Source organism: Podarcis bocagei (assembly GCF_964188305.1).
Source record: "Podarcis bocagei genome assembly, chromosome: 15".
Classification (NCBI taxonomy): Eukaryota; Metazoa; Chordata; class Lepidosauria; order Squamata; family Lacertidae; genus Podarcis; species Podarcis bocagei.
In genome coordinates, this window is record NC_138141.1 from 26,389,240 (window position 1) to 26,403,395 (window position 14,156).

Here is a 14,156-nt window from a genome sequence, read left to right on the forward strand (position 1 = left end):
ACTAATTAGCCTAACTCAATCAGGAGCAGCGAGTAGGGAGCGATGATATCTGTGACTGTATAAAATTGAATTATTCTGAAATAGTTTGCAAGCTTGAAAACCACATGTAATGTCTTCATTGGGCATAGGGGAATCTATGCAAACTAGAAAACAAATAGACTTGTTTAATGCACTTTTAAAAGCAATTGATTTTGTATTAATATATATTGTTTGGTCACTCTGTGGATGCATTACAGGATAATTTTTCAACACTGCATTATATTCTAGATGTACTATAACAAATTAAGTAAATTCCTATTTTGCCCACTAGGTTATGCCTCATATAATTTAAGAAATGGAAGTCAGTTCTTGCAGATATCTGTAAGCAGTTCTTCTTGAATATGGCAATGTGAAACAGTACATGAACATAAGTGATGCACCTCATATTTTTAATAGCTATTATTGAGTATTTTAGTATCTAAGGAAAACACTTGTACCATTGCTGCCTTACACATGCATGAACACAATAGCCTAGCTCAGACACAATGATTTCAGTCTGACAAGCCATGGTTTATTGGACCAAGAACAAGACTCTTTCTTGTCTGCTCTGATTACTTGACCCACTCTTTCTCCCCTCCCCTCACATGACCACCTTCAAGGAACATGCTATGTTAAAAAATATTTCCTTTGACTACTGACTGAATTGATATTAGGGCTTCTCCACAAGTGATAGTTTCCCAGTATGGATGTCACCAGAAACTGTGGTTTAACAGCAAAGTGTCTTGCTCAGCATGCTAGGGCCTTTCTGATACCGGGGGGGGGGGGGTTCAGCTGTTGTGTTCAGTGCGTACATAATATGTTTCTGTGTACACAATATTTAGGCTGTACAAATCAGCAGGTGTATACTCTTTCACACAAACCCTTGTACATGTGTAGAGATGGCTGGTGCCTTTGTTCAGTGTGACATGTGAAGTAGCCTATGGAGTAGCTAATACAGTTCAGTGTTGAGCAAAACAAATCTGCTAAAAGGGGCTTCTTCTGCCTACAGAAAATGTAAGAGACGGAGACCATCTGTAGGCAGCTATTAACAGTCCTTTGCTACCCTTAATATATCTGCTGGTTATACGTACTGTATGTTTTTCCAGCCATCTGATATATGCTTGTTCACCACTTGGGTACAGCTCCCTGGATTTCTCCTTTCTCCTCCGTGGGATTTATGCACTCCCAACGCTGATGCTTGCAAAACACTCCATTCAATTGTATATTTGACTGAGTCGCTGGTGGCAAGATGGAAAGCTGGTCAAATAGTGGGCAACTGGCACACAGTCTGCATCCTAACATGCCTGGCAGATTGTCAGCAGCAGCAGCAGCATCAACAAGTTGCATTTCCCTCTGTGGCATCTAACTGCAAGGAGCATTCCCAAACCCCTCTGCCTGCCTGCCTGCCTGTGTGTGAGTGTGAGTGAGAGGGAAGGAGGGTGGGTGGCAGGAAGGAGCTCAGAGCTACAGGGAGAAATAAACAAACATCCAGTCCATGGCACTGACAAGAGTCTGCTTCCTTTCTCCCTTTCAAAGCCGCTGACCCAAGACCTCAGCCTGGCCAAAGGCTCTGTGTCCCCCGACACACTTCCCTCTCTCCCCCGTGCCTGCATTGGGGTAGATCTGGAAGTAGGGGAGAGCACAGCAAGGGGCACCAAAGGGAGCAGTTGGCAGTGCCGTTTAACTCCCCACAGTGTCAAAAAGCTGCAGAAGAGCCAGAGAATGTCACTCAGGAGACCAGAACCAATGAATGCCTGGTAGGAGGTCTGTTCTCTCTCTCCCCCACCCCCGTACAGACTGGTAGTGCTGGTTCTGGGGCTTCTTCTGCTAGCGTGTTATGTGCAGGGTGGAAAAAGAGAGGGGGAGAGAGAGGGGGAGGGAGGGGAGTGGGGGGAAAAATCAGAGACACTGACTGCCTGTCCCCATCTCTCTTTCTCTCTCTCTCCAACTCGCGCTCCCTCCCTCTGCAAACATTGGATTTAAACCTACTCAGAATTCAGCACGGAGGAAAGCAGCCAGCCAAGCCGCTCCAGACTATTGCAGCTCCCCCAAGATGTATCATCCCGCCTGCTGGATCGTCTTCACGGCCACAACTGCCCTGTTCTTCATCCCAGGTATGCCACAAGGAGGGACGGTGGCAGGGGAATCCCTCTCGCTCCCGTATATCTCTAGGCAAGAAGATGGACCAGACGAGGAGGGTTGAAGAGGTGGGGTGGGGTGGGGGACGCGTTTTGCATGCCACAGCGATACAGACCTGATGATTTCGCCCAGATGTGCATATTATGATTATGATTAGTTAGGGGTCCCCCCCCCCCGGTCACAGCACTAATATGCCACGTTTTGGGGTGTGTATGTAGAGGAGGTGATTGGGCTCAGAACTGGCGCTTAGTCCTCCAGGGATCCTGCCACTGTTTCCTCCCGGAGGGATGCTGTGCCGGCATCGGACAGCAGCTGCTCCTGCGTTGTGAATAGGAGATGGTACTTTCCCTGGGATTTGCATTATCTGCCCACAATGTTTGTGTGTGTGCTTGTGCTTGTGTGCAGTGGCTTTTTGGAGAAGTCTTTTACTCCCAACCCCAATCTTCTCCATCTCCTCTGGGCATCTTTCTTAGCAAATTGAGTGTGTGTGTGTGGGGGGGTGGGGGGTGGATGGTGATGATGGAGATGGTTTGGGAGTGCTTTCCCTCCCAGGTTCAGCACCCGTACCTCATTTCCACGTAAAGAAGTCCACTGCCCTTCTCTTGTTTTCAGATAGCAAAGCCCACTGGCTTTTATACAGTGATGGTGGTAGGAGTGAGGTTTCTTCTTCATCCCCCAAACTGACCAATGCACGCACACGCGCACGCACACACACACACACACACACACACACACACACACACACACACACACCAGCTGCTACTTGTTTGGGCTTCAGCTACAGATGCTGCAGTGTTGGAAGCCAGACCAGGTGTTCTTGAGTTTTCTTATCCAGAAGGCATCATTGTCGCCTGCCACCATCACAGCGTTTACTGAAGACTTTAGGATCCCTCGGCTGCCTCTTGCTGCAAACCCTGGTCTGAATAGGTTTATTGTAATTCAAGCTCTAACTGGCTCTGGGCAGGAGCTCCGCAGACAGGCACTTAGTGTGGGGAGCTGAATACGCATCTGAACATCTGTCCCAATATAAAATAGAAGAGCAGGGTGGGAGGGATGGGGACCAATAGAGAAGGAGTTGTGCCTTATATGTGTTGCTGAGCTGTTGGAATTGCCAGAGTTCTGAACATGCAATGCCCTCGGAAACAGCTTCAGGAGTCTGTTACTCTGAAATACACACATATTTAAAATGCACAGCAGGAGTGTGTGTTGCACTGGGTGTTACAAGAGCATAGGCACAAAATCTATACAGTATCAGTATTTTTGCAAACAGACTTTTCAGCACAAGCCTGGCGGTAGTTTTCACTGTGGTAGGAGGTGGATGTGAGCCACAGCTAGGCTTGCATGGATTTACTATCCATGTGCATCGCAGTTTCCATCAGAGACTGGTTTGTGTAAAAACTTTATCCACATTCCAAGACCCCACAAGCTTTGGATGTAGGTGTGCAGGCAAAGAGCACAGGGACAGACATATGTGTTGTATTCGGTATAATGCATTCTCATGCCAATAGTTTGAGGAAATGCATTTGGCACTTAAATTACAGAGGGGTGGGTGGGATGTTGGGGTGCACAGAGGGACAAAGGGCACAGAGTTCTCCACCTTCCAGTGCAAAGACCACCTTCCACTCTTCAGTTTGGCCATGGTATATAGAAGTGGCTCTTGAATTCTAACTGGTGTGCATAATTCATCATGAGGTTGGGATTTGGTTTCAGTTTTGTGATAAACTACATTCTTCTCTGACATCTTGATAATGAACAAGCACCTAACCAAAGAATGCTATTTCCAAAAAAGTCACACTGAGGACACTGTATCTGGGTAATGTCAGAGTATGAAAGCTGAATGGGGATTTTTTTAAAAAAAAATACGAGAGCACCCATTTCTTCTTGAGAAATTCAGTTTTAGGACAGTTGAGAAGGTGTTTTGTTTTTTTTAAAAAAAGAAGTCTTTTTATTTTAACAGCTTCAGATGTGATTTGGGGAGGGAGGGGGCTTTATTAGCCTTGAGTGCAGAACTGAAGAATCCTGGTTTCAGACTCCTTGAAGGGGATGTGAGATTAATGGAGCTCTAGCTACCTCTGAAACAGCATTTCCTGCATGACGTTTGTACACTGACCAATTTGCACCTCAGCACTTGAGATTCAACAACTCTCCTAAGCTGCATGTTGACCAATGTTTACTATCCAGGGTTGATTTAGTGCAGTACCTCGGAGACCATGAGAAAGAGCTGATGTGGTGTAAAAACTGATATAAGCATGAGCTATGAAACTGGAAAGTGATTGGGTCAAATTGCCATGAATTCACTAGTTGGCCTTAGGCAAGCTGTGATACCTCAGCCCTCCCTTCTGCAATATTGCTCCACGGATTACATTACTCTATTAACACACGTGAAGCTCTTTGGATACTTTCAAGCTAGTATTTCAAGTGAAGTGTTGTTGTGATCTTAGCTGGTGAATGTAAACTTGTGAATTTAGATTTATCCATAGGTCTCTTCATTAGCAGGGGAGCTGAATCTTAGAATATCTGGATTATCATTTCTGTAGGCTCTTCCTATGCATCACTTTTTTAAAAAAAGCTCCAGGGGTAGGATATGGATTGTTGAGCAAGTGTATTCACTGTCCCACAGCTGACACAACTGTGGGGAAGGGCCATAGCTCAGTGGTAGACCTTCTGCTTTGCATGTGGGAGGTCCCAGTTTCAATTCCTGGCATCTCCAAGTGAGGCTTGGAAAAGTCCCTGCCTAAAACTCTGGAGAGCAACTGCCAATCAGTGTAAACTATGCTGAGTGAGATGGACCAATGGTCTGACTCAGGCAGCTTCTCATGTTTCTATGATCTTAACTCCTTTTGCATGTGATATTCCCACTAGATGCTCAAAGGTGGGTCCTTCTGGAGATCTGTTCCTACCCCTCCCACCATATTTTTTTTGTTCCCTTTGAGATTGAACTGTTTTGTAGGAGGGATTCGGTTGCATACTAGCAAACCTAAACCTCTGACACCCTTGTACAACAACAACAAAACCAGCCTTTTTGTGGTAAGGAAAGCAATAGTGAAAATGCAAAATGTGGGGTACTGCAAAATGTGGGGTAAAAAATAAACGATGGAAGAGGTGCCATGAAACCTCCACTTGTTGAGAAATCGGCATGAATACTTAATAAATTCAATGCTCAGTAAACAACATACATTGTATAACATCCATGTAAACAAACCAGAATGAAAAAGTGGATGTTGTGTAACCTCCATGCAAGTTTTCTGCAAACAAATGAGGATAAACAAGTTATTTAGAGGTCTTCTTAATCATACCTGGATGTTTGTTTGAGATGAACAAAACAATGAAAAAAGAGGCTTTTAAGATGTTTGATGGGGGTGAAGGGAAACTGGAAGGTTCATGTGGAAAATACAATTGCCAAGTCATTATTAGCCTTAATGGCTTCACTGTGGTCCCTCCCTCTGATTCCTTGGTTTTTAATTATCTTCCTTTTCAGTTTGGATGGCGCTTTTAGTCCTCTTACTTCCCAATAGGACCCCATATATTTTCTCACTGCCAATTTACTTTTTGCCGAGTCTGAAGACCTGAAAGGTTAATGTAATAATGAAACCCTGCCCTTGTCTGGTCACAGGAAGACTCTTCCTCCACAGCTTTGTGAAGGCAGAGAGGTTTCCATCTTGGAATAATTTGAAGCTAATGCTTTCCTCCCTGGAGAGACTTTCAGAGAAAGAGGCATGTGTGCAGCCAATGGTTTTCCAGACAGAATCTCTGTGATGATAAGAAGGGCAGTGGATGTTTTTTAAACTGAGTTAAAGAGCAGCAATAGAATTGGGAATGTTCAGTTCATTTAGTCTCCAGTTAAGGCAGAGACAAAGAACCTTACAGTTGTTTGGAGTACAACATGATAAGAATTGTAGTTCAGCAACATCTGGAGAGCCACAAGAGAACATCTGGAGAGCCATCTGGAGAATCTTGTGTGCCACCTTGAGTTCCCTGAAGAAAAAGGTGAGATATAAATGCAAGCAGCAGCAGCAGCACAAAATGAAACAGCAACAAACTTGATAGGTCTCTGCTTCAAGGTGCATTCAATCCAAATGTCAAAAGGAGGGAAATGAGTGAAGATAGCAAGGTAGCAAGAAGAAAAATGTGATGACATGAAGATCAGCCCATATAATCACAGAATTGTAGAGTTGGAAGAGACCCCAAAGGTCATCTAGTCCAGCTCCCTGCAATGTAGAATGTAACCGTTTTCTTCTGAAGCCAATGGCATTATTTCTCATTCCCAAATATGCCCCCCTGAACCTACTGGAAGACTATCTAGAAAAATAATATGCCTTGGCCTCTAGGCAGGTGAGTGTGTTCCCTGTTAAACTTGTCTCAGTGCAAGGATGTTGGTCAGAAACAAGTCTATAGATCTGAAAGTCTATAAGCTGTGAAGATTGCCTTGTTTGCAGAACTGTATTTGAACCTGTATTCCAAAGGCTTAAAGGAACCAAGAGGGAAAGAGCTCATCCATGTTGATTGTATCTTCTGTTGCTAAGATATGACACCAGAAACGGATCTGCTATTTCTGTGCATGTGTTGCTAGCTTCTCCATGCCCCCAAAAGAGTTTAACCTGTCCCTTTTCTGGGAGCTTGAGTAGAGTTCTGCTGCCTTAGTCATTCCCTCTTTTTTGGGCCCCAAAAGTTTTCATTAGTTTCTTGTTTTGCTCCACAAGTTTTGCATTGGCCTCTAAATGATATCTTTTTCTTGTCTTCTCTCCCCCTCCTCTCTCTCTCCCCCTCTCTAAATTGGGGGGGGGGGCATTTTTGCCACACCCTCTTCCCCCTGCAATAAGAGGAGATACAGTTTCTCGCAAAGGGAGGTATGTGGATTTTCATGTTGGTCATAGGGGGGAAATGGCAGCCCAGCTAATTAAACTGGCTCCATCCCACATTCTTCATTCTTCTTCTGGTAATGCCCACCCTCTTGGCCTTGGCAATGTGGGCTCTGCTAGTCACCCTTTTTGGGGGTACTGAGTAGTAATTTGAGGGGAGACATTGCTTAGTTTGGGGGGTCTTCTCTTTTTTGCCTATTTTGCACTGTTGGATGTTGCCCATGTGACTGGAGAATCTGGCTAAGTGGAATTTCACCAGGGCAGGTGAGAGGAGATAAGAAATTATTGAGGGCTTGGCCTAGCAGGGGCATCAAGGTGAATGTTAGCCAATGTGGCCTCAGTAAGCATGTCAGGTTCTTACACCCAAGGTGCATGCAGCAAGGTGGAGGACGATTTTCTTTTAAAACCAAACCCTTGCTGTGTGACCACAACATGCACCTGGAAGTTTGCTCAGGAAACAGGAGTGATGATAGCCTCCCATTTATTGCAACCCACCTGCCCAAATGTGTTTAATTGGGTTAATTAGTTCAATTTCATTGATTTGCAGATTCTCTCCTTGTTTTATTTTAATAAATGCAACCTGTTCACCCATATTATAGTTCGTATTGAGTCTTCTTTCTGGTGTGATGGCAAGGAATTCATTGTGTGCTGCTCCCAGATCCCAGTACAAGCAGTTGTGCATGGATAGGATACTCAAGAAAGGATACTTGGTGTCACTTGAAATATTGTCAAGAGAATCAAGTGGTAGAGGCAGAAGACTAAAGAAGATAGAAGTCGTGTGTGTGTGTCTGTGTGTGTGTGTGTGTGTGAGAGAGAGAGAGAGAGAGAGAGAGAGAGAGAGAGAGAGAGACAGTCTGCACATCTCTTTAAACCAAAATAAAACTAAACTGTGATTTAAATGTGAGCAGAGTGCATTCTAGCTTGCTGATGAAATGACTTGGCTCCTCCTCTTGCTTCTACTAACCTGCTTGGGAAATAAGCCATGGTCCTACACCTAAACCTGGGCTTCTACTTGGCTTCTCTACAAACAAGCATTAACCACATTTTGTGGTTACCGCTGATGCTTTGTTTTGGGTGGAAACCAACCATGAGTCTGAGAATGGACAGGGAAATCCGGTAGGGAAATACAGGACTCCACAGCGCTATCTGGTGTCACAGTGTTATATCACATATAGAACACATATAAAATGCTTTTTCTTTACCAATCTAGCTGAGTCCTGAATTGGGACATAACACTAAGCCAGACCATGGCATGGTTTCTCGCAGTGTGCAAGACAAGATAAGAGAGAAGGTCCCACAATTTCAGCAGTTTACACTAGCACACTGTACATTCACATTTTAACTATGGTGTGGTTTAACTATGGTTACTTTAAACTGATATGCAAACTGAGTCTATATGTGAGATCTGTCTCCCTCTCTGTGTGTATACACACACAGTATATATATACACACACACAAACCTGTGTCTTATAATCTTGAAAGTCATTTGATCGGCCCTTAGGAAGAGTGATCAGCTGAAGCCCAATAGTAGTAGGTAGGATGGCCAGTTTGGCATTGTCAAGAAAGAGGATTTGCACCACCGAGAAAGATGAAAAGGAGAGAAATCAGCATAAAATTTACAAATGGTACCTGATACGCATAAGTGCAAATTTAGAAATAATGAGTATAATTTAAATAGAAATACATCTCACCTTAGTGGGGGAGGCACCAGATAACTTTCATTCCCATTCAGTCTGCTGACCAGTTGCTGCTACCAGCTCTCTCTTACCTTTAAACCAGTTGGGCAGCTCTGGAACAGAGGACACCTTCAAACAGAGGTCTGTATTCTGGCAGTTATTAAAAATAGAGGACTGTACTCTGTAAAGCGGAAAGCACAGCCACTCTAGTGGTGGGGAACAGGAGGAATTACTTGCCTCCTGATTGTTAGGCAGGAGCAGGACTTGCAAAGGGTCCTGTCCCCATCACTTGACCAGAGTGTGGGCAATTTTAGGCCCAAGCCTCACAGTGGAAGGCCTGTGGCTCAGTGGGAGAGCATTTGTTTTGCATGCAAATGTCCCCGGTTCAGTTTTATGCCAATGGGCCTTTGAAGCTGTTTAATTAGCCAGTCACTGTGATGCACATTTGAATTGTTTTTAAATTGAATTTTAAATTGAATTGTTTTTGAGTTTACACTGCTGTACACCACCTTGAAATTTTATGATATGGCATTGTAGACATACTTGTACAAAGGGATATAAATGAATGAATCCCTGGCACCTCCAGGTAGGGCTGCGAGTATTCCTATCTGAAACCCTGGAGAACTGCTGCCTGTCAGTGTAGACAATACTGAGCTAAATGAATCGATTGACTTATTGGGTACAAGACAGCTTCCTCTGCACAACACAAGCCTGAGAATAAATCACTGGTATCCTCCTCCCTCTGGTTCTGCCACAGGGGAGGAAGGGGGTGCGCCTTTAATTTGTGATGACATCCAAACAAGCACACCTTTCCATCTGTGTAACCTGACGTGGGCACAGCCCAGGAGATGCTTCGGTTGATTGCATAAAGTGGTCTTTAGGCAATTGTAAAATGGTTTTGATGGAGCACAGTCCCTAAAGGGAGATGGAGGCAGTCCCTAAAGTAGATGTGGAGGATCCAAGCGAGCTCAGCACTTTGTAGGTCAAAGCCAGCCTTGAATCCTGTGAGAATCCACCCTGTGCCTTTCAAGAGGATTTCTGCTTCGTCTTCAGTGTCTAGGGGCATGTGTGCTCCTGGAACAAACAGAAGGGAATGCCCCCAGCTGTCACTGTGGCAGTATTCTTGGTTGGTGCAGTGACAACCGTAGCCTATGGATTTGCTACAATGCTCACCTGCCTCGGCGGGATTAATTAGTTTTGCGAGACTCTTTGAAGATGCAAAGTGCTAAGGCTGATCTTCAACTTTGATTTCTGTCTCCTGATTTTTGAATAATTCTTCTGAGTAGGGCAGGTCCCCTGAGTTTCCTCGCTTGTCACCTCCTCCTCTGCTAAGATGCCAGCTCCTTCCCCACCCCAAAGTATCTTCAAGGATATGCATAAGTGTCTGCATGCAGATAGGTGCCATGCTCCCTGTTTGTTTGTTTGTTTGTTTGTTTGTTTGCTTGCTTGCTTGCTTGCTTAGTTTGTGCCATGAGGAAGTGCATCCAAGTGCACTCTCTTCCTTCATGCCTGCTAACTCCACATTGGCTGCCACATGTAGGGCATTTTTTGAGGGCAGAGGAACAAGCTCCATTGCAGGATTTATTTCCCATTTCTGCCCACTCTGAATCTATTGCCAGCTGCATATGTCAGAGCTCCATAGTGATGCTTTTGTGCCATCCAGAATGCAGAGGCTGGAGCATGTAGATTATGCAACTTTGCACTGCCGTTGGTTCCCCCAGCTGTGCTCCTAGCCTAATCAGGGTCATTCAGCATGACACCACTTAAAGCCCGGGGTAGGCTCTCTCACCACGAAAGACTGCTTTGTTCTGTGCTCACAGACAAGTACGCTATGTGTGGGGATCTGAGATCAGTTCCTCCAAGACGTTTTGCTCTCTTCCACCTTGCTTTCAGCATGTGACGACTGGCCAAGTTGGGTTGGGAGGCTAGCAACTCCCCAGCGGCAAGCACGGATGAAAGGACATCCCAGGGACCTCGCATGATGAACCAGACTCATGCCACAACTCACAATTGAAGCAAAGCAAGGGGGCACAGATATCCCTTACTGACATCTGACATTGGGTGGGCTTATTGTTAATTTGTAGTTTGATGGGTACATGGAGCATCCTGATGGTTACTGTTTTCAGGTGGGATTCAGTCACATACCAACAAATGCAGGTTGCACAATTAAAGTTGTCTTTGTGCTCTTGCCCAACTAATCTGCTCCTCTTCTAAAAGCTAGGACATTGGGGGGGTTTTGCAATAAGGAAAGTGCACCAAAATCTTGAGAATAACAATTGTTTGAGGCAACATTGTACAACATCCCTTCCAACAAATTATAATGAATGCTCTGTCCACAGCTGTAGTCATCTAACCTCCCAACAAAATGTGTGCAAAACAATCAGAATGATTGCTTGATATTAAGCAGGTCACCTGGAAGTGATCCTGGCCACTTGTCTTCACACCGGTTCACATGTGCATGTACACCTGTGCCATCATTGGCAGTTGCTTGCTACGTCTGGGGTCATCTAATAGAAATCCTATCTCATTTAAAAGCAATGCATTTTGGAGTTGACACTGGATGGTGCAAAAATGATTAATATGCGACGACTCACAAGGGGCATACTTAGAGGTTGGTCAGGTTGGCTCCTGCCAAGGGTGCAGGTCACCCCACCCCCCACAAAAATCGCACCACCCCACTGTGGCTTGGAGTGGCTAAGAGCTGCTTGCCCTCTCCCCAGGAGGCTATGCTCTGGGTCATGTAGGAAGTCACTGGCAGAGCATGAAAGGCGCTGAAAAGCAAACTTGTTGAGTTTCTGGTTCATGGTCTGGTGGTGGTGGGGAATGACAATACATCTCCTTGCCAAGGCTGCAAAGAAGGCTAGGTATGTCTCTGATGCCTCTTGCATGCATACACATCTTTGTTTGCAACAAATAAACACTGGAAGCTGCTTTGAATGATTAGGTATTCTTCCACCTAGCTAGTGTAGTCTAATATCACCAGCACTGGCTCTCTAGGGTCTCCTGAAGAAGTCTTTCCTGCCCCTTTTATCTGAAGATGCCAGGGGTTGAACCTAGGACCTTGCTGGATGCTGTAGCGAGCAGCTAGCTCCCACATACAACATCAACACTGAGGTCTGGATGGGAAGTTGACAGTTAAATGGCTAAGTAAGCAGCAGAGCAGCCTTTGTATTTAATAAAGCTGTGACCCTCGTTCAACCCATATTGTTGCCTTGTGTCTTCATTCCGGATATGGGAGCAATGCACCATTAACTGAAAATGTCGTCTCTTGAGAAGTACTCAGCAGAGCTTTCTGTTACAGCCAATTTTGCTAAATCATTGGGACTCATTTTGCAGAAGACCATAGCTTTCAGCTATGTCAAACCTTTTCAGTTATGCCATCCTTGCTAGTTAATTAATATGGCAAAGTGATATTAATCCGGGTCCACACTCCACAGAGCTATCATCTCTTATCCACTGCTGGGCACTAGAGTGACAGGAAGTTGCCACTGATTAGGCATAAGCCCATAGAGAAGTACCCGGAGCACATTTGTTCCACTTTAGTGTGATTTCAGGACAGGCAAGAGGGTCTTAAAGGGATTTTCCATGCTCTCTTAAAAGTCTAAGGAAAGCAGTTCATCAGATACGGTGGGCATCAATCCTCCATCTGTCAGAAACTGCAAAACAAACATATCTTGGCAACTCTTGATGTTGAGACAACAGACTGGCAACTCTTCTATTACAGCTTGCAGCTCAGCCAGTAAAAGGTATTAGCCAACAATAAATGTTATGAGTCCAGCTGCCCTTGCATACATGTGTGAGTCATCTGTGGCATGTTGGTGGTTTAAGTTGATCATTTGGGTTTATATTGCTCTTTGCAAGGTCTGGTGGTCAGCTGATGATCAGGGCTAGGAAAGTGTGCAAAAGCAGGTCACCTGACATCCATTGTAACATTGGGTGATTGGCAGGTGGGCATCCCCACCTACCTATCAAATTTGGCCTGTAGTGTTGGGGGTAAGAATCTGGCCCACCAGCCAGATTTTATTACCAACTCAGCCCTGACCTAAGAGAACTAACTTTATAAAGCTTCCCTGCCTGGTGACTTGGATATGATTCTTTGTCTTTATTGATGGGTATGAGGATAGCCGATGGGTCTCAAACCCTCAGTGAGTTAGGGACTTAACCTGCATGCAAAGACAGGCTCCGGTGGATTGAGTGGATGAGACCAATAGTCGATCCAATAGTCAAGAAAGCAGTTTATGCATATTCTGTAGAGCAGTGTTCCCCAACCTTGGGCCTCCAGCTGTTTTTGGACTACAGTTCCCATCATCCCTGACCACTGGTCTTGCTAGCTAGGGATTATGGGAGTTGTAGTCCAAAAACAGCTGGAGGCCCAAGGTTGAGGAACACTGCTGTAGAGGGAATTGAAGGGCAGATGGGCCTTGTCAACCTGGAAAGGCAGACCATCTAGGAGAATAAAAGCTCTGGTCCTAAACCTCCACTGCCTTGTGGGATATCTTTGGGAGAAGAAAAGGTTAAGAAGTAAACCCTGAACAAATCTGCAGTAGAGTCCCTGAGGTGGTTGGATATCACCTTGCACATATCCTTCTGGCAACTCCTACTGTCAAGTTGGTGACAAATGTATTTTCCTTTGGACCGCATCAGTGAGGCCAAGAAGGGGGTTTAGTCATGTGGACAACCAAAGACCACCATACACACTGCCCAGGATTGCATCCCAGGAAGTTGTTTGACTTCACCCCTGGGAGCACAGTCCATTGTCTCTTAAGGCAGCCTTGGGTGACTAGTACCCTGAGGAAGCTTGATTAAAAAGGTTGCTTACCCAACTACTTCTCACAACCTTTTGTGGAGAGGAACTATCGGAAGGCAGCTTTCTTTATGCTTGGTGGCTTCACCTCATCTGCATCTGCCACATGCGATGATGGAAAGCCATCTGGTGCTGTCTTAGTACATCTCTGAGTGAATAAATAAAGAAAAGCACAGATCAGATGCAGGGCAGATCTAGTACTTGGAAACTGAGACCATTTTAAGGTAGACAGCAGGATAATGTCCCCCTAGGTCTCCCCTATTTCCCTGCATTTCAGAAAGTTTCACTGTGGATCCTTGTATGTTTTGATAAAACTGCGGGCCTTCATTAAATCCATGCACGACTTAGGTCTTCATTTCTGGACGTGTGGATTATATGTTTGCTGCTTTACCAAGAGGATGTTGGAAATGTAGCCCTTGTTGAGTTTGCCATAGCTTTCCTCTCCTTTGGATAACTTACACCACCCACCCGTTACTGAAGTGCAGGAGTGCACGCAGGCAACAGCACAACAGGAATTTTTGATGCACTCCTATTTATCACCGCAGAAAGATTATTATTTCACAGTGACCATTTTGAAACCTTTGAGGCTTTCAAGGGATCTGCTTGCAAATCATGCTTACCCGAGTGACTTCCCAGCATTCTCAGTAAACTTGGACCTTT

At 45.0% G+C, this 14,156-nt stretch overlaps 1 protein-coding gene across 3 annotated transcripts in view; it reads left to right on the forward strand.

Annotated features, from left to right (window-relative positions):
* The first annotated feature begins 1,759 nt into the window (after window positions 1-1,759).
* Window positions 1,760-14,156, forward strand: part of OPCML (opioid binding protein/cell adhesion molecule like) — a 755,600-nt gene continuing 743,203 nt past the window's right edge. The window contains exons 1-2 of one of the 3 annotated variants that reach the window (XM_081172714.1): window positions 1,760-1,775; window positions 2,012-2,132. In XM_081172714.1, the coding sequence (XP_081028840.1) occupies window positions 2,072-2,132 (61 nt within the window). In that variant the 5' untranslated portion in view covers window positions 1,760-1,775; window positions 2,012-2,071. Of the gene's footprint in view, window positions 1,783-1,846; window positions 2,133-14,156 lie in introns of those variants that run through there. The other 2 variants (XM_081172713.1, XM_081172716.1) reach the window with 2 other exon arrangements.